The sequence below is a fragment of the Notechis scutatus genome, chromosome 6, assembly GCF_049901735.1.
Source record: "Notechis scutatus isolate UNSWTSFEM ecotype Mainland chromosome 6, rNotScu1.2, whole genome shotgun sequence".
Taxonomy (NCBI): domain Eukaryota; kingdom Metazoa; phylum Chordata; class Lepidosauria; order Squamata; family Elapidae; genus Notechis; species Notechis scutatus.
Window position 1 is genome coordinate 58,255,730 of NC_142014.1, and position 18,341 is coordinate 58,274,070.

General features: G+C 40.3%; 1 protein-coding gene across 3 annotated transcripts in view; it reads right to left on the reverse strand.

Annotated features, from left to right (window-relative positions):
- POLR3B (RNA polymerase III subunit B) overlaps positions 1–18,341 on the reverse strand; it is a 66,633-nt gene that overhangs the window by 42,836 nt on the left and 5,456 nt on the right. For all 3 annotated transcript variants that reach the window (XR_015750130.1, XM_087968410.1, XM_026694980.2), the window contains exons 7-12: positions 16,359–16,450; positions 14,980–15,097; positions 14,180–14,288; positions 8,186–8,308; positions 7,197–7,313; positions 5,557–5,691 (exon numbers count right to left, since the gene is read on the reverse strand). Coding sequence is in view for 2 of the 3 variants with exons in the window: in XM_087968410.1 (XP_087824536.1) it covers positions 5,557–5,691; positions 7,197–7,313; positions 8,186–8,308; positions 14,180–14,288; positions 14,980–15,097; positions 16,359–16,450 (694 nt within the window). In the remaining variant the exon portion in view is untranslated. The remainder of the gene's footprint in view (positions 1–5,556; positions 5,692–7,196; positions 7,314–8,185; positions 8,309–14,179; positions 14,289–14,979; positions 15,098–16,358; positions 16,451–18,341) is intronic.

Below are 18,341 nucleotides of genomic sequence, written 5' to 3' on the forward strand. Positions count from 1 at the left end.
CAGGGTGCCGGATTTTGGTGCTGTTCCATATCTCACCCATACAAAGCAAGCTGAATTAGAAAGAGAGAGAGAGAAAAAAAAAATGCCAAACAAACCCTGAGGACAAAGAGGAGGGAAATGCTCAGCAAATAATGAACACATTAAGGAAAGAGAAAAGGTAGGTGAAAAGATTAAGCTTGGAGTCGGTAGGTTTTGCTAACACCTCTGCTGGCACCTGGCCTACCAAGCCTCTTGTGGGCTGAAAAAATGAAGAAAAAGCTCTGTAAACCAGCTTGGCTAGTGGAAACGACTGTTATCTAAAGCTAAAGCACATTTCGTGCTCCCTTGTCCCATGGGCTGTGAAATTAGCTACTATTGTTTTCACACATTTTTATAGACACAATACCTTTTATGTCTTCACATTGTGCAGGCTGCTCTGCTTTTCTCCTAATACAGGATCAATCCCTTTTCATTCAAATTTTTAAGCAACTGAATTTTTAGCCCAGAAACACTGCCAGCTTTTTAAAGGATGAAAGCCATTTAGACAGAAACATTAACTGAAAACACTGAGTAACAGGCTTAAAGTAAGGTGCTTCATTATTTTGCAGATATAATGTAGACATTATGTTAATAATAGCAGAAAAACATCTGCAAGATACATTTTTAAGTTACAAAAGTATCATAAATATTAAAATAATAAGGCAATAGACATACTTAACTATTTATAAGACTCTAACTTAAAATCATTGTATTTGAACATAATTGTGGCAAGTTAAAAATTGAAACTGCTATAATGATTTGTAGCTAAGCAATATCACAAGAATAATCTAATGAAAGCAAATTACAGTTGATTAATTTGCTATAAAGTGGAGGATTAATCAATTAAACACATAGAATTGTACTTTTTGACTAGTATATTTTTTAAAATATAATAAATAGTAAAGAATTTTATAGTATGTTTCTAAAAAATTAGAAGTTACTACATGAAAGGTAAATAACGCAGAATTCACCATTCAGCACTGCTAAAAAGTTACCGTATATACTCGAGTATAAGTCGACCCGAATATAAGCCGAGGCACCTAATTTTACCACAAAAAAACTGGGAAAACTTATTGACTCGAGTATAAGCCGAGGGTGGGAAATGCAGCAGCTACTGGTAAATTTAAAAAATAAAAATAATTAATTTGGGAAACGATCTCACTATCATGAAAGGTTTAATTGATTCACTAACCCAAAAGAAGATGATGACAGCGGGAGGCAGGAGTCACTCTCTTCCCCTCCCCTCGGAAGCCCCCTGAGTCAGGAGTCGCTACCGCCGGCGCAGCCCCAGTCCCACGTCGCCTCGGGAAGGGAAAGGAAGAGCCGCGGCAGCGCTTTGCAACAGCAGCAGCGGCACCGGAGGCTCAGGCTCAGCGGCTCCTGGTTTTGCCCCACCCTTCCCAAGGCAACGCGGGACCGGAGCCGCACCGGCGGCAGCAACTCCTGACAGCCCCAGCCGGACACCTGAGCGGAGATGTAGGGAGAAGGCAAAAGCGACGGAAGATCCTTCAGGGGAAACTGAGGGGGAGACTCACCCTCGGTCCAGATGAGCCCCCTTCCCCGCCCCTAAGGAAGCAGAGGCAGCCAGCAAGGGCAGGCAAGCCCCACTTCACAGACTCTGTCCGTCCTCGCTCCCACCCACCCAAAGCCACGAAGTCCCCCAATCGCGCAGCCCAGAATCGCCCTCTCCTCAGGGGGCAGCAACGACGCCCGGTTTTTCCCGAGACAAGAAGCTCCGCCGTGCAATGAAAGCGCCCTGGCTCTAGGCTCGCGGGCTCAGAAAACAACGCGAGCCGAGGTGGCGGCTCCACTCGGCTTCTCCAACATCCGGCGCCGCCCTGTTCTATGTGCCGGGCCCGGCAAGTCCGAGCAGCCAGCGTGTGGAGCAGGCGGCGCCGGAGATCGTTGGCTGCCTCTTTCGCAGCACGGGAGGCCTCCCGGCTGGCCAGCTGCTCTCCTCCTTCTCTGCCTGTTTGTTCTGTGTGGCCGAGGAGGAGGAGACCGGCCGGCTGGTTGGGGAGGCTTTCTGCCGAGGCAGGCGGCTGCTGGTCTCCGGCTTTGCTCCGCTTCCCGATGGTCCGCCGCCGCCCTGTTCTTTACTTGGGCAGCCGGGCGCCGCAGCGGCGCCCACGGCAGCAACAGGCAGTTCCGCCCGGGCTCTGCTCAGGTGTCTGGCTGGGTCTGTCGGGAGTTGCTGCCGCCGGTGCGGCCCCAGTCCCGCATCGCCTCGGGAAGGGAAAGGCAAAAGGAAGAGCCGCGGCAGCGCTTGCAACGGCAGCAGCGGCACCGGAGGCTCAGGCTCAGCGGCTCCTGGTTTTGCCCCACCCTTCCCAAGGCAACGGGACCGGAGCCATACCGGCGGCAGCAACTCCCGACAGCCCCAGCCGGACACCTGAGCGGAGCCCGGGCGGAACTGCCTGTTGCCGCCGTGGCGCCGGCTGCCCAAGTAAAGAACAGGCGGCGCGGACCATCGGAGAAGCGGAGCAAAGCCGGAGACCAGCAGCCGCCTCCTCGGCGCAGAAAGCCTCCCCAACCAGCCGGCCGGTCTCCTCCTCCTCGGCCACACAGAACAAACAGGCAGAGAAGGAGAGCAGCTGGCCAGCTGGGGGAGGCCTCCGATGCTGCGAAAGAGGCAGCCAACGATCTCCGGCGCCGCCCTGCTCCACGCACTGGCTGCTCGGACTTGCCGGGCCCGGCACATATAACAGGGCGGCGCCGGATGTTGGAGAAGCCGAGCGGAGCCGGGATCATTAGCCGCCTCTTTTGCAGCACAAGAAGCCTCCCCAGGCAGAGAAGGAGAAGAGCAGCTGGCCAGCTGGGGAGGCCTCCGTGCTGCGAAAGAGGCAGCCAACGATCTCCGGCGCCGCCCTGCTCCACGCGCTGGCTGCTCGGACTTGCCGGGCCCGGCACATAGAACAGGGCGGTGCCGGATGTTGGAGAAGCCGGCGGGCCGAAGCCACCTCGGCTCGCGTTGTTTTCTGAGCCCGTGAGCCTAGAGCCAGGGCGCTTTCATTGCACGGCGGAGCTTCTTGTCTCGGGAAAAACCGGGCGTCGTTGCTGCCCCCTGAGGGGAGGGCGATTCTGGGCTGCGCGATTGGGGGACTTCGTGGCTTTGGGTGGGTGGGAGCGAGGACGGACGGAGTCCGTGAAGTGGGGCTTGCCTGCCCTTGCTGGCTGCCTCTGCTTCCTTAGGGGCGGGGAAGGGAGCTCATCTGGACCAAGGGTGAGTCTCCCCCTCAGTTTCCCCTGAAGGATCTTCCGTCGCTTTTGCCTTCTCCCTACATCTTCCCTCTGTTAAAATTCCCCCCCACACACACACACACTTATTTTCAGGCGGATAGATTTCGTGTCTGAGCATTCTCACATGACGGTGGGTCTTTTCCCCCCCCTAAAAACAGTTAAAAAAAGAAAAAATATATCCTCATGCAAGAACCTTTCTGCTTCCGATTACCCCCATGCTTAAAAGTTGCAAAGGAAACACGGAAGCAGGGAAGCGCCTGCCCAGCTCCGGAGCTCCACACCATTTTTTTTTCAGAGGGGAATCTGACTCGAGTATAAGCCGAGGGGGGTTTTTTCAGCACAAAAAATAGGCTGAAAAACTCGGCTTATACTCGAGTATATACGGTAACCTTCCTTCTTTCAACAATCATGAAATAGATATAATTTTATCCACATTAATATATGTGTAAACTTTTACTTTTAAGTGCACTTGCTCACATTTGAGTTGTCCTTCCTCTCACTCCTGCCCTTAAAGAATATGAAAGGCAGTTTTGTCCTTTTTATATTTGTCATTTCTTTTCTGCTGAATTCCAGAGCCACCTCAGTATATGTTATGCTAAGGTTCTCTCCACTCTGCACTTGGATCAACATCCTATTGCACTTAGATAAACATCCTATTGCAGTACCTATCTCTGCATTCCACACCGGAGGAATTGGCAATTTTTAGGACTCTATGGCTATGCCCTATTTGTGAGCAAGGGGGAAGTAGCCAAATTAAATGTGTCTTCTTTGGCCCAGATTCTAGACCTGCGTGCCACAGAGTGAACACATTCTTGCCCTAGCTCCTGCCAACCTAGCAATTTGAAAACATGCACATGAGTCGATAAATAGGTGCCATTTTGGCGGGAAGGTAACCACACTCTGTGACATCATGCTGGCCACATGACCACAGAAATGTCTTTGGACAGTGCTGGCTCAATAGCTTTGAAATGAAAATGAGCATCACCCCAAAAGTACACATATAGACTGGGTGAAACCAGGCTCAATAGCAGTAACTGTCCATACTTAATTATGGCTATTAGTCATCTGGAAAAGAGATAATAAAAATCTTAGAGTATATTAAAAAGAGCAGGAGCATTGCACTACCTATCTGTGTAATGGAAAGGTGTCATATATTCCCAGAATAGGGTAGGTATTGTTTTAAAAAGCAGATATTATTTAAAAGAAGAAAGCTGCTTCTGCCTCACTCCAACAGAAGACTCTAGAAAAATCCTTCAGATGTCTGTGGATGGAGATTCTTGTGTATGCTGGGATTCCATGCATATCCTTCTGTATCTTCCGCTCAGGGAAACAACAACAACGGCAGTTAGTGCTTTTCCCTCTCCTGCCTCATTGTGCTACATGAGGCAAGCTGTCCTCATTAATGTCAATTCCATAGGGCTTCTCATTAAAATCTCAAAATTGTGTCTTCCTTCTTTCCTTCCTTCCTGAAATCTGAAGTTTGTTTATATGTGTTACAAAAATGCTGTGTTTGAGAATGGTTTGAATATGCAAATATAACAGGGCACCTTGTTTTATAGGGAATTAATTTCAACCAGTTGTTATTCATTCCCTCTTTTTAAAATCCTAGCCCTGCTCATTTTTCTCTTTTTTCCTGTGGCTTCTGTCAGTGTACATATATGCAAAAACATGGAACCCCTCCCCCCCCACACAAATAGAGCGACTTGAAAAATATCTAGAATTTATTTCAAATGAATTTGAAAGTTTAGAATGATAAATTGGGGAAACTGGACTCTGTAGGATTTGTAGGTGTGGGTTCATACTTTGGGGAAGAGGGATCACCTTAAATTCAGGATTATGACTGTTTTGATTAAATAAATAAATAAATAAATAGTTTCATTTCTACTTGGAAACCACTTCTGGACTTTGTGCTTGAGGTGGAAAAAATGAAACTTTGATTTTGAGTTTTACCGATTAGATAGATTTGTTGTTATAGAAATGGCTAGTTTATATTAAGAAAAAGTAAACAGTTGAGGATAGGTGTTAATGCCTTATTTTACTGCACCAAAGGAGTCAGACGTCAATGCCTTCCCCCCCTCTCACTTTCCCCCACTATCCACTTTTTCCTTTCCTAATTTTCCTAATATTTACTTTTGCATTCTCTTCATATGTCATATTAGAAATTAATAAAAATGATATTATAAAGAAATTATCGCAACTGTATTACTAACATTTTAAATTAAATGACTATGTACATTTGACTGACACATTAGGCAATATAATGGAGTCAAATTTTACTAAGCTTCGAGGTGCACCTACCTGTCCTGCAAGTTCCAGCCTCTTATTTCCATAATAATCTCTGTCATCCACTTTATTATCTCCCTGAGCTAGAATCACCCTGCGGACCATCACAGCTGTATAGATGCACTTGGAGCGGAAGTTGAATTCTTTTACCTGAAATATCAAAAATAAGAACGTTAACTTAAGTGACAGTACCTTGCATGGAAATGTCTCCACTTTGATGTTTCTAACCCTCTTGGGCATGATAAGTAAAGGGTCATGCAAACTGAAGGAATGAACAGTACTGGGATAAACTGCATTTATCATTACAGCGTCTCCACTCTACAAAGGCCTTGGATTTCATAATTGATTCACCATGCATCAAATGCTTGGATGCCACTTTGATTGTAGCTGATCTCTTTTTAAATGCCTTCTCTCTTCCTTTCCCGTCATGACCTACCTTCATCATGTTTTCTGGTACCAGTTTGCCTGAGCTTCTGATTTCTGGGAATGGGTCTGACAGCACACAGAACATGTCTGGAAACTCTCTTTCAACTATTCTGGATAAAGCTCCATATTACTTCTCAATATTATCCATAGCTAGATAAGAGTACTGGAGAAAACGCCATCTCAGAGCAATACACTCATTGTTATGTAAACTACCAACTAGATAACTGCCTTATCATTAACTTATGGCTAACTTAGCTTAACTCTGTTATTACATATGGCCAATTATATCTTTTTACAGTACAATATATCTAACGTTTTGCAGAGCATAGTGCTGATTCTGGATTCAAAATATCTAAGCCACAAGAGACAGAGAGGGAAAAGAGCTCAGCTATGAGATCAGTGTATCATTAAAGTAAAACCATTCCAATGAACCAATGAATGGTTTTATTGCTATTGCTGGAAATAACAATTTAGTGGTTACTGCATATAATATGGGAAGGAGAATACTGTTTTATTTAATGGGCAAATAGTTTTTATTTAATGGGCAAATATATATATATAATCTCAAACATTTTGAGTAGGACTGCCTTGTGTCTCACCCAGGATCAATAATCTATTCTGCAGGATAGACTACAAATTCATCTGCATAGGCATGTAAAGCAATAAGGTTGTTGCATGCATTTATAAATGAGGATACCAATTAATACTGACATTGAATGAATAATGGAAAATTAATATAATTTAAATGTTACTCCTGCTTAAAATTACATAAAATTTATTTTAATTACTTTTTGCCGTGTTGATTTATAGATGTAGGAGTGAACAGGCTGTTCTGGAGGGCAGGGCTAAATGTATGAGTTTGGAGTCATTGCGCAGCCACAAGAGGCCAAGGTCCAGTCCCCCCCACCCATGAATTCCATTTACGTTTATCGCCAATTTAGCTTGGACTGTTAGCTACTCAGAGTCTTGGGTAGAGATGATAAGAATAAACTTTCAGTGCTTTGAACTCAACACCTATTTCTTATTATTTATGCCTGACAATAGTTGATATTGTGTTGAATTTTATAAAGCAAGGTAGCATATAAGTGGTTGTATATATAAACTATCACCAGAAACTAATAATAATAAATTGAGCAGCAGTTTTTCCTGCATTCAATTTCATCTATGATTCTGTAGTTATTCCTGCAAAGTAGGAACAGCATCTGGTAGTTTAAGACCCAAACACTTACCGGCACATGGGCAAGAATAGTCGTTGCCAACAACTCTCTTGCTTCCTCCATCTTGGTTTTCTTTGGACCTCCCCACATTCGCTGCCTTCGGACTTTATTTCCCAAATATTTCAATGCCTGCAAAGCAAAGTGAAAAGACTGTGTACTGAAAATCAGTATTCTCATCATTATTGTCACAAATCATTGTCAATGTACTTCTTCCAGTTGGAGAAGTTCAGTATTTACTGAGATTTTATTTTACAAGGAAGCCAACAAACCAGAACATGATTGGCTTAAAAGCGAAATCAGAGAGCAGGACAAGGTTATTTTAAACAGGTAATGGGTCAATTACTCTGTTACACTCTTTGTTATTTCAAATTAATCCCTTACAACTAAGAAAATATATCAGCTATATCAACCACTTATATGACACTGAATGGGTAAGCACCTCTTTTTCTAGCTATGCAATAGATGGCTTCTGTTTAAAAAGGCTCATTTTAATTTGGCTCTTTCTGATATTAAAAAATTGCAATCTGAAATATAAGGCAACACCAGAATATTTGCTTTTATTTTGCTTGTCTGATTTCATTTCAGATATATTTCAGTAAATTTGCTAAAAGTCCCATTGTGATCAAAATGCTATATAAGAGCTAGGTTTGTCCTACCCATCAAAGTAATTTGATGGGACAAATGCTTTGGCAATTATGTACTGTGCTCCTTCAAATTTTGGTACAATATTTTAAAATGTTTTCCCTACTACCACTTATATGATACAACTTTAATATGTTACTATTCTAGAACAAAGTATAAACTTCATTAGCCATCTAGTGGAGCAATCCAGAGTTTTATTACTTGGATATGGGCTTACTCTCCTGATCTAATTAAGCAAAAAAGGGTGACAAGTAAAAGATATACTGGTGCATCTTCTTGCTACTCACTGTTTTCTAAAATGGTAAAAGGCCCAGTTTCATTACAAATGCGCTATAGATGGATGCTTGAGTATCACACACCTGCATCTGTGTGAAAATCTGAGCTTTTTGGCATTCCTCCAAGCTGGGGCCAAAGGCAGCCATCACATGCTCCTCTGTTCCAATCATCTGCACAATCTCTTGGTCACTCTCAACCCCCATGGCCTATAATAGAGGGAGGAAGAGAAATAAAAGGTAGAAAAGGGAGAGAAAGAATGTTGGCTTTCTGTTAACTCGCTGACATTTGCTTATGCTAATTTGGTATTGTAGTCAGTAAACTCTTAAGCAAAAGCGAGTTCGCTCAGAAATAGGACCATCTGGCATTGGCAGCAGCACCTCCTCATCAAAGGGAAATCTTGATGAGCAGCACCGAAAGCAAGAAGGATGAATGGCAAGACAGTATATTTTTTACTACAAAGTTATTGGCTGATGTATAAAGAAGAAACTTCATGCATTTTCTCAATAAATAGCAACTGACAACTGCAGCAGAATAAACTAGCTGAAATGCTACAGGAATTGGGGCTTGTATATACACAATCCAGTAAAGCTGTATAATGTTATCACTGATCAAGTTCTCAATATGCACCTCCTTTTCTCAAGAGTAGCTGCATTTAAGGTGGGATTACTGAAGACTTTCAAATTTTGTCTCTGACCATGCTGCATATTAGAAGAGGAACCTGGACTGTTACACAGCACTGTGTAGGTCAGGGGTGTCAAACTCAAGGTCTGCGGGCTGGATCCGGCCCACAGGGCCGACCTGGAAATAGCAAAGGACCAGCCTGCAGTGCCTCTGCCAGGAAAAATGGAGCTCAGGAGGGCTACGCATGCCCCCCACAAGCTTGCTTTCACTGGCAGAGGGTTGCAGAAGGCTGTTCCAGCAAAAAATGGAACTCACGAGGGCTGTGTGCAGTCCCCCAAGCACCATTTTCGCTGGCAGAGGGTTGCAGGAGACCATTGCAGCCAAAAACAGAGCTTGGGAACCTGTTTTTGCTGGGGGCCACCACAGGCACAACCCCCCGACACAAGTGACGTCAAGCTGGCCATGCCCACTTGTGCCATGCCCCCTCAGCCCCGCCCCCCAAGGTCAAACACAACCCTGATGCGGCTCTCAATGAAATTGAGTTTGTCTCCCCTGGTGTAGGTGCATAGCATACAAATACCACAACCGGCATTTAACAAGCACAGACCTGCTCCCATGAAGAATGCAGGATACACATGGGAAACCACAAAAAAAAAAACCCAGCCCCCAAACCAGAAACTTTAAAAACATTCCACAGTATGGTAGGAAATTAAGATAGTGAACTATAACCTGCCCTCTTTACTGTCGCCTGCCATGTTTATGTATTGTGGAGTCGGCTTTACTTCTTTGTGATGCAATATTAATGAGTATTGGTAATGAGTATTGGTAATGAGTCAAATCTTATAAAAATATATGGTTGGGATATCACACATAGTGCTATCCTTAGAATTGTGTTATTTTAACCCCCCCCCCCCAATGTTCGTAAGCACTGGATTATATTTTATAGTGAAAAAAGGGCTTACAATATAAATGAGCTTTTCAGGTTTTAAATATCCCCAATCTCTCTATAAATAGTGCTTTAAACTGGCAGACAACAGTGCAGATCTTTGTGAATTGCAGATAATGTTAAAGCTTCTGCTTTCACCTATCTTCTTGGAATTACACCCTATCAAAATGCATATTAAAAACACAACAATAGTTAGGATTCAACAACATTGAGGGGGTCTAAATATTTTGGAGCTGTTCACTTAAGAGTCCCTCTTGTTTGCAGCATTGACTTCAAATAGTAATATAAGAAATGGGCTTTCTTGGTGGCAATTGAGTAAGTAGAACCACCTACCTCAAGATATTAGATGCTGTTGTTTACTTCTCTTTAAAATGTATTTGATTCTGCTATGATTTCCTTTTACAGGCTGTTAGGTTTTACTTTGTTTGTTGCCACCACATGGGCTGGGAGATAATAGCCTCTAGCATTTGAGGACTTCTGAGCTGTATTTCTCTTTTCCTGCAGGTTTACATTTAGCCTCTGAAATATTGAATTGTTGCTGACAATGTAGGCTAGACTTCAGAATTTAGAAAATATTTATTTCTTGGCAGGGTACAGTAAAAATTATCTTACATCTGTATTTCATCAATCAGGGAAACCAGGGAGAGTTGCATCCAGAAGCAACCCAAAGTATGTACCCAGTTACAAGCAGATCTACACCCTGCCCCTACAATTATGGCTCCTTGCAACATTTTGTCTGGATTCCATTTTAATTTGTTATCCCTCGCCCAGCACATTAGTAACTACAGATAGGCATTTAGAGGAGCTAAATCATTTCTTGTTACAGAGAAATAGATTTCGGTGTCATGTTGATCATACCCAGCAGTGTTATTTTGAAAAGCACTGGCAACAGAAGAGATTACCACAAACCATATAATAGCTTCCATTTAGAAGAACAACTATCTCTAAGGAACACCATCTAAAATTTACCTGTGAGATAGGAATGGAATAACTACAAAGCCATTCATTTCCAATTTCCATTTCCAATTGTCTCAGTCTATCCAGAAAAAAATACTACCCAAAGCTATTAAAAGAGTTATGAGAAGCAACAGATTCTCATTATTGATCCTCAAAGATCAAGCTGACCTAGGTAATGTCAACTTTGGAGTCTGTTCTAAAGCTAGTTTGAAATGGTCATGATAATCTGCTACTCTCAGGACAGCCTGTAGCTGAAAACCCACCAAGCCATGATTCATATGATTTGCTAGCGAACACAACTCGACCAGGGCAAAGCAATAGACGCAATCTACATAGACTTCTGTAAAGCCTTTGATTCAGTGGTACACGACAAACTACTCCTAAAAATAAAATCCTATGGTATCTCTGGACAACTGAATAACTGGATAGAAGCATTCCTGGCAAACAGACAACAAATGGTCAAAATTGGGAGCGTCCTATCAAATTCTGTACCTGTCAATAGTGGTGTCCCCCAAGGCAGTGTTCTAGGACCAACTCTCTTCATACTCTACATAAATGACCTCTGTGATCATATTAAGAGCAATTGCGTTCTTTTCGCTGATGATGTAAAGCTGTTCAATACCACAGACAATACTGCTACCCTACAAAAAGATCTTGACTATGTATCAGAATGGTCAAACAAATGGCAACTTCAAATCTCAACAAATAAATGCTCTGTCTTACATATTGGCAAAAAAAAATCAGAAAATAAAATACAAGCTGAATAGTCAAGATCTTGTTGAAGACCCAAGCTCTAACCTTGGAATACTCACCTCTAATGATCTAAGTGCTAGAGCCCACTGCAACTACATAGCCAAAAAGGCATTAAGAGTTGTTAACCTAATCCTACGTAGCTTTTTCTCTGGTAATATCACACTACTAACCAGAGCATACAAAACATTTGCTAGACCAATACTCGAATACAGTTCATCAGTCTGGAACCCACATTACGTATCTGATATTAGCACAATTGAGAAAGTCCAGAAATATTTCACAAGAAGAGTTCTCCACTCCTCTACTCGTTGTAGAATACCTTATGCCACCAGACTTGAAATTCTAGAACTAGAAAACCTTGAATTACGCCGTCTTCGGTCTGATTTAAGCATGGTATATAAAATCATACATTGCAATGTCCTACCTGTCAATGAATACTTCAGCTTCAACCATAACAACACAAGAGCACACAATAGATACAAACTCAAAGTTAACTGCACCAAACTTGATTGCAGGAAATACGACTTCAGCAATAGAGTGGTCAATGTCTGGAATACTCTACCCGACTCTGTAGTTTCTTCCCCAAACCCCAAAAACTTTAACCTTAGACTGTCTACTATTGACCTCACCCCTTTCCTAAGAGGTCTGTAGGGGGCGTGCATAAGCGCACCAACGTGCCTACCGTCCCTGTCCTATTGTTTCTCTTATTCTTCTTTTATTTTTCTTATATGTACCCATTTCATGTATTCACAACTATGTATACACTTATACTTATTATCTTGTAAACAATTGGCAAATCAAATAAATAAAAATAAAATAAATAAAATAAATAAATATGGCAGAGCTCATATTAAAAATAAACTCCCTAACATGGAAAGTTATTTTTATCTAGTCCCCAACAAACTATTAGCGAATATCTGGTATGAGAGAGAATACTTCCAATTGTTCAAAGAATTTCTAAGAGTTATCAAGGTGTATTATTGTTCTTTTTAAAAAAATCCTACATATTGAGTGCCAGGTAACAGTAATTTTGAGTAAATTATTTTATCATACATTATTTCATCCTTATTTGCTGGTAGAGCATTTGTATCTCATACTCATCCAAAAAACATGGGCTGTTGCTAACAAATTTCCCCAAAGAGCTCAGGATTGTTTGAGATTTTATGAGTACAAGTAACCTGTTTTTACACTACATCAACAAATCAACAGAGACAAACAGACAGACTTGTCTGCAAATCACCATATACAAAAATATTACTATCTAAAGGTTAGTTCTAGTTCACATATAAATATAAACAGCAACGTTTATTTCAAATAATTACTGAATGTAATGACAATTAATTTCTTGGCAAATGTGTTGCAAAGTCAAACCCAAAGCATGACAGTATAACTAGGATTATATTATTATAATGTACCATTCAAACGCTACAGTCAACTTGCTCTTGTCTTAATACTTATTGCCAGCAAAATATCAATTTCCTATATTAAAAATGCTATCCAGACAGCTAGAGTTTGATCCTCTAAGCATGTACACTACTCTAAGAAATGTTTTATTTCATGAAAAATAAAGCATGTGGCACAAAAGTAAAATTTAAATTCATAGTTACTGACACATGAGACAAAGAAGTTACATGTTTTTCAAAACATGTGATTTCCTTCTCTGATATGAACAAATAATCGATCTGGCAAAATGAATTGGAAGATTTTTCTTATCAGGAATGAATTGTGTAGTATTAAAACCAGAAAACATATAAAAGTCTTAATCCCTAAAGATAACTTTTCAAAGCATTCCCAAACTCCAATCCATTTTTGGTTGTTGTATTGCAATCAAGCACTGCCCTCTTCTGGCAATGATTTTCAGATCTGAACACATCTAAAGGATATAAGATTATGGAAGATTTCTATAATTTTCTTATATTTCTATAAGCCTTATAGAATTCCCAAGGCACAATAAATGAACTTAAGAAGGATCCAGTGGCCAGCAGCTGCTCCACAAAAGTTCAATTTAATTGAGAGGCTGCCTTTAAAATATTTACAAAAATACTCATTTTCTTTCAAATATTTTTTGTATATATTTTATTCCAGAAGATATACTTTTAGGTGCATTTTTAATGGAGAACAGTATTAAAACTCTCTCAGAAACAGTGAATAACAAATTTCCAATCAAAGGGTTGAAAAATCTGGTCAATGTGTACTGGCATTCGCAACATTTGTTATCCTCTGTGTCATTATTTGCTCTAATAGAAAAAGGAAACCCTTTTTGTTCTGATTCACAAAATGGAGACTTTACTCTTCATAAAATGGATGCCCCGATGGGTCAAAAGGCAAAAATTACCCTTGTAACAGAGGCCAGTAGTACTCTCTACCACCTTTTTAGGACCGCAAATAGATCTGGTGCTTTAGTAAGTCAACTTTTAAGACACATAGGCAAGCAACAAGGAAGATATCAGAGTATCATATTTCCCACTCTTATGCCACATCCCTTTACATTTTTTCTCCTTTCTCACTCACATCTTTTTTTCCATCTACCCAAGATATTTTTTCTTTCAGTTGCACTTTCGTTCTCCTCTTATAGAAACAAAAGGAGAAAACATTTTGACAATGTCCAAATACAGTACAAAGTGTTCAAAACCAATGAAACAAAAGTTTTTTTTGCAAACTCTACAATATGGAGTACACTGCTAAGAAAGCCTTTCCATCCAGGCATTCTCCAGATTTTTTTTTGAAAACTGCAGTCAGAATCAAATTTCTGAAGTTCTTTTAACAGTAACATTATTACTATGGTGTTTATTAAGAATACCTTAAAGATTATTGCTATTGGAATATCTTCTGAAAGGGTGTTGTGCTTCAGATAAAACCTTCCTTGCTTCACAGTTATATTTGTTCTGCTCTTCTTTTCATGCGTAGAGCTAGGTATTGGTTAGAAAAAAAGGAATATAGCATTAATATTTATACTTTTTATTCAGAGAGAGGAAAACTTGTCAAGACCTCTTGTATTTGGAATTTCATAGCCCCAGAATATGTTCTTGTTGAAAATTAGCTACATTTCTCTCTTTTTGGCTGTGCTCAATGACAGGATGACCCAGTCAGAGGACATATCAAGCATCTATTCCTGACTATAGCTGCCAGGCCAAGAATAGCCAAAAAGACTGATTGGAAGCAGGAAAAATCATAGTCAGCCAGAGACTGGCCAGTGGTTAGCCAGAAAAAGAAGCCAAGCAACAGAAGCTGGTGGCAGACTATGTGACGAAATTGGATTTTGAAATAATCATGCCGGAGGTTGGATGATGGAGGGGACTGATCTTTGTTGATTAGAACAGGAAAGAGAATGGTGGTGAAGAAGAGAAGAAAAGTGAATGAGGGACAGAGATAGTGGATTGAGTGCAGAGAGAGAAATGTGAGTGAATGTTAAATGGGGGGTTGAAGGATGAAAGTGGATATGAAAGACATTGAGGATTATCAGTTTTGACAGGATATTATGTTGGGAAGTATTTGAAAAGAACCCTCCCCAACATATCCAAGTTCTTGAATAATTCTTAAACAACTTTCTGAATTCCAATCAAGCTTAAGAGACAGTTATTCAGTCATTCTTTTATCTACCTGGTAACTGATGCGCCAACTGTTCCTTTTCTGTCAGCTTCCACTATTATTCGGTTTTTCGATAACTGCTCTTGAATAAGAATGACCTTTTCCACTCCTTTGACAATGAAGTAGCCACCTACCAAATAGAAGATGAACATTTATTCAGTTGCTGAATTCTAATTAAGATTTGTACAATTTTGAAATATGCATTTGGAATTTCCTGAACCCTCAGCAAGATAATAAATCCCTGGATAAACCTGGACTCCTTTCAGTCGGGATATGGATATGAGATGGAGATAGTGTTGGTCACTCTTTTAGAGTCTCTTCTTGACTTGACTGGTGGCATTTATCATGGGTTTACCATGGTATCCTTCTGGGCCAACTCCATGGGTTGGGAATGGGTGACAGAGTATTGTGCTGGTTCGCTTACTTTCTCTGTGGGGTCAGTATCAGTCAATCAATTGGGAGTGAGAGGTCCCATCCTTAACCCTTATTTTATGGGATTCTGCAGGGTTCAATACCCTCTTCATTTCTATTTAACACCTACATGAGCCCACTATTGTTGTATTGTATGCTGCCCAGAGTCACATGTTTGTGAGATTGAACAGCTGTATAAATATGCTAATTAAAATTTAAGGAATATCAGGAATCTGTTCAGATTCAGAATCTATTCAGTCAAGCAAAACGCATGAAATACCACTACCAATGATGCTGCTTTTTCCTTGAAGGGAGACTTAATACTTGTTTTTACTGCAGCTTTGAGTGTTGTGGTTAACCGGCAGTAGGTGCGGACGGCTAAGGAAAGCGAGGACTCAGATGAGGGACCAGGACCATTAGGGAGTGGACTGCTGCCTTCAGAGATTGTGGGGGCTGGCAGCAGTGATGAGGAGGTTCCCAAGGAGCCTTTGCCAAACGCGCGTGTGCGCAGGATTGCTCGTAGGAAAGAGCAGTTACAACAGCACGGGCGACTCAGGAATAAGGCTGCAAGGTAATGGCCCCTCTTTCAAGAAGATAAAAGCCAGCTGTGAAACGAACGTACTTTGCAGAAGGCAAAGACGTTTTAAAACTCCAGCCTTGTGGACATTCCAGTATCCTGAATTCGTATTTGAAGATTTTTGTATTGCAAATTATTTCTTGTCTGTTATCTTTTGGCAAATCTTGCACAGTTGACAAGGCTTGTGCTTATCACAGCTAATTATTTTTCAAAAGCATTACAAGGTTTCTGTTCCTTTTGGATTGTGTTTGAGTTTTTGGAAAAGGGCATGGGTCAGAACATTGAGTTGCAAAATCTCAGATTACTCATTAATTCATAATTGCAAAATCTTAGTAATTACTATCTTAAAATGAATCAATGCTTAATCAAAATAGCAAAGAATATTAGAAAATAAATTTGGAACCTGGATCTAAAGGACACTCATTAAGCTTTGCAAATTCTGCTGGAGTCTTCCCAGTGAGAACACAATTGGAACTACGTAACATTATTGGCATCCTATAGGAAGAAAAATAGCATAGGTTAAACAGTCTATCAGCTCGTCTTGCAGACAGGTTACCTAAATACCACTGGAAAAATAGTAAGCCAGATAGTAATGGTGGTAACCAATGTCTTTTTTGATAGTTACAGATAATAAACAAACATTTTTGTTTTTATATATGAACAGAGACACCCTCTATTTTATTGCCAAGGCAAAGAACTATCATAGATCAGCTATGACTTGGATTACGTTTACATTATGTATGTTAGTGGGCAGCCAATCATAGCAAAACATAGTCAATGAACTGGTAGTAACACCAGTTGAATCCTACCACTGGTGCAAATATAGGAATTTCTTTAGCCAAGTAAGCAAGGGTCAAGTATGGTTTCTATTTACCTGTAACGCCACCAATAGTAATACAAAAAATTACCACATCATAAAACCTGAATTAACTTGCTAACATTAATTGCAGGAGTTGTTTTATATGCTGTGTCAACCACTTTATGTTTTAAAAAATAATTATTTGCAGTTTAAAAATATTTGTTAGTATGCCTAAAACCCTTTATGGAATTGATTTCTACATCTTAAATGTATCTTTGCAATTCAGTTCAGGTATTCAACGATGTCCCTTGAGACAGCATGGTTATTTATTTGCTGGAGATAAATAGCTTAATTGCCAATCATCTTAGAGAAGCAACATAATTAAAGGTAGTGCTTGTTTAGTGACAATTGGGGCCACCAAGTGAAGCAGTCACTAAGTGAAATCATAACTTTGCTTGTGATCTTACTTCAGCTATCCTTTCCTTTATAGATCCACAAAGGTAATAAACACAAGGATTCATCATGGAGGTAAATTTTCATCACTGTCATAACTGCAAATGATCAATAAATGAGGCAACTGATAAATGAGATTATCTGTAACCTAATTAGTGAGTTGCTAATTTAGAAGATTCATTCAATTAATACAGAAAAATCAAATTATGTATATGCAAATCTGGCACTAGAATGTCAGAGAAACAAGTTAGAGAAAGCAGAAAAAACTGTTTTTATATGCAATTTAAAAAAATTATTTACATTCAAAGCTGTGTAAGTAATTAATTAACCTAATTAACCTAAATTGCCTGATATGAAAATTAGAAAGAAAATGCAAGTAATTTGTAGGAATCAAGAGTAATCATTTACTCTTGATTTGATGATAAACAAATTTGTAATGCTACATGGTAAATTGATATTAGAATTGACGTTGCAGGAAAAATTTTAATTGTATTTCTAGGTCTAATTATCTACCCATCAATTCACATAAGCTCAAGATCCAAAAATGCTAATCAAATCAGAGAACCCTACTCATGCTAAAGTTTTCAAATTGTATTTTGTTTCTTCTCCACTGATGTTAATGCATACTAGACTGGGATATGATCTCCAGCTTGAGACCTATTACTCCAATTGCTGCTTGCAATCAAACCACATGATGCAAAAGTACTATGCACAAGATATGCAAATTGGGTTGCACAGCCAATCACTATCAATCTTGTATAGCAGATAGACATGAGGATTTTGTTACCTCTCTACTATGCGTAAGACCCAACAAAAAGTGAGTGTCTAAGCTGTGCTTTGTTGCCCCTTGATTTTCTGATTGCATTAAGGCGGCTGCTGGTTGCAAACAAGGAAGGGCTGCTACTGCTGCTTAATTGCATGAATAGGATAAATTAGCATTACAAAAGCAAAATGAAAAATTCTGACCACCACTCAATACCAGTATTTTTCCAGTATAATAAATATCGCTTTTAAATGTACTAGCAGCTCATCAACAAAACACAATAGGCAACACACTATGTACAAACTGGCATACTCTTTTAGTTCTTTAGATACTGTATGCCTTGAAGCCTAACAAGACCAAGGACCAAACCA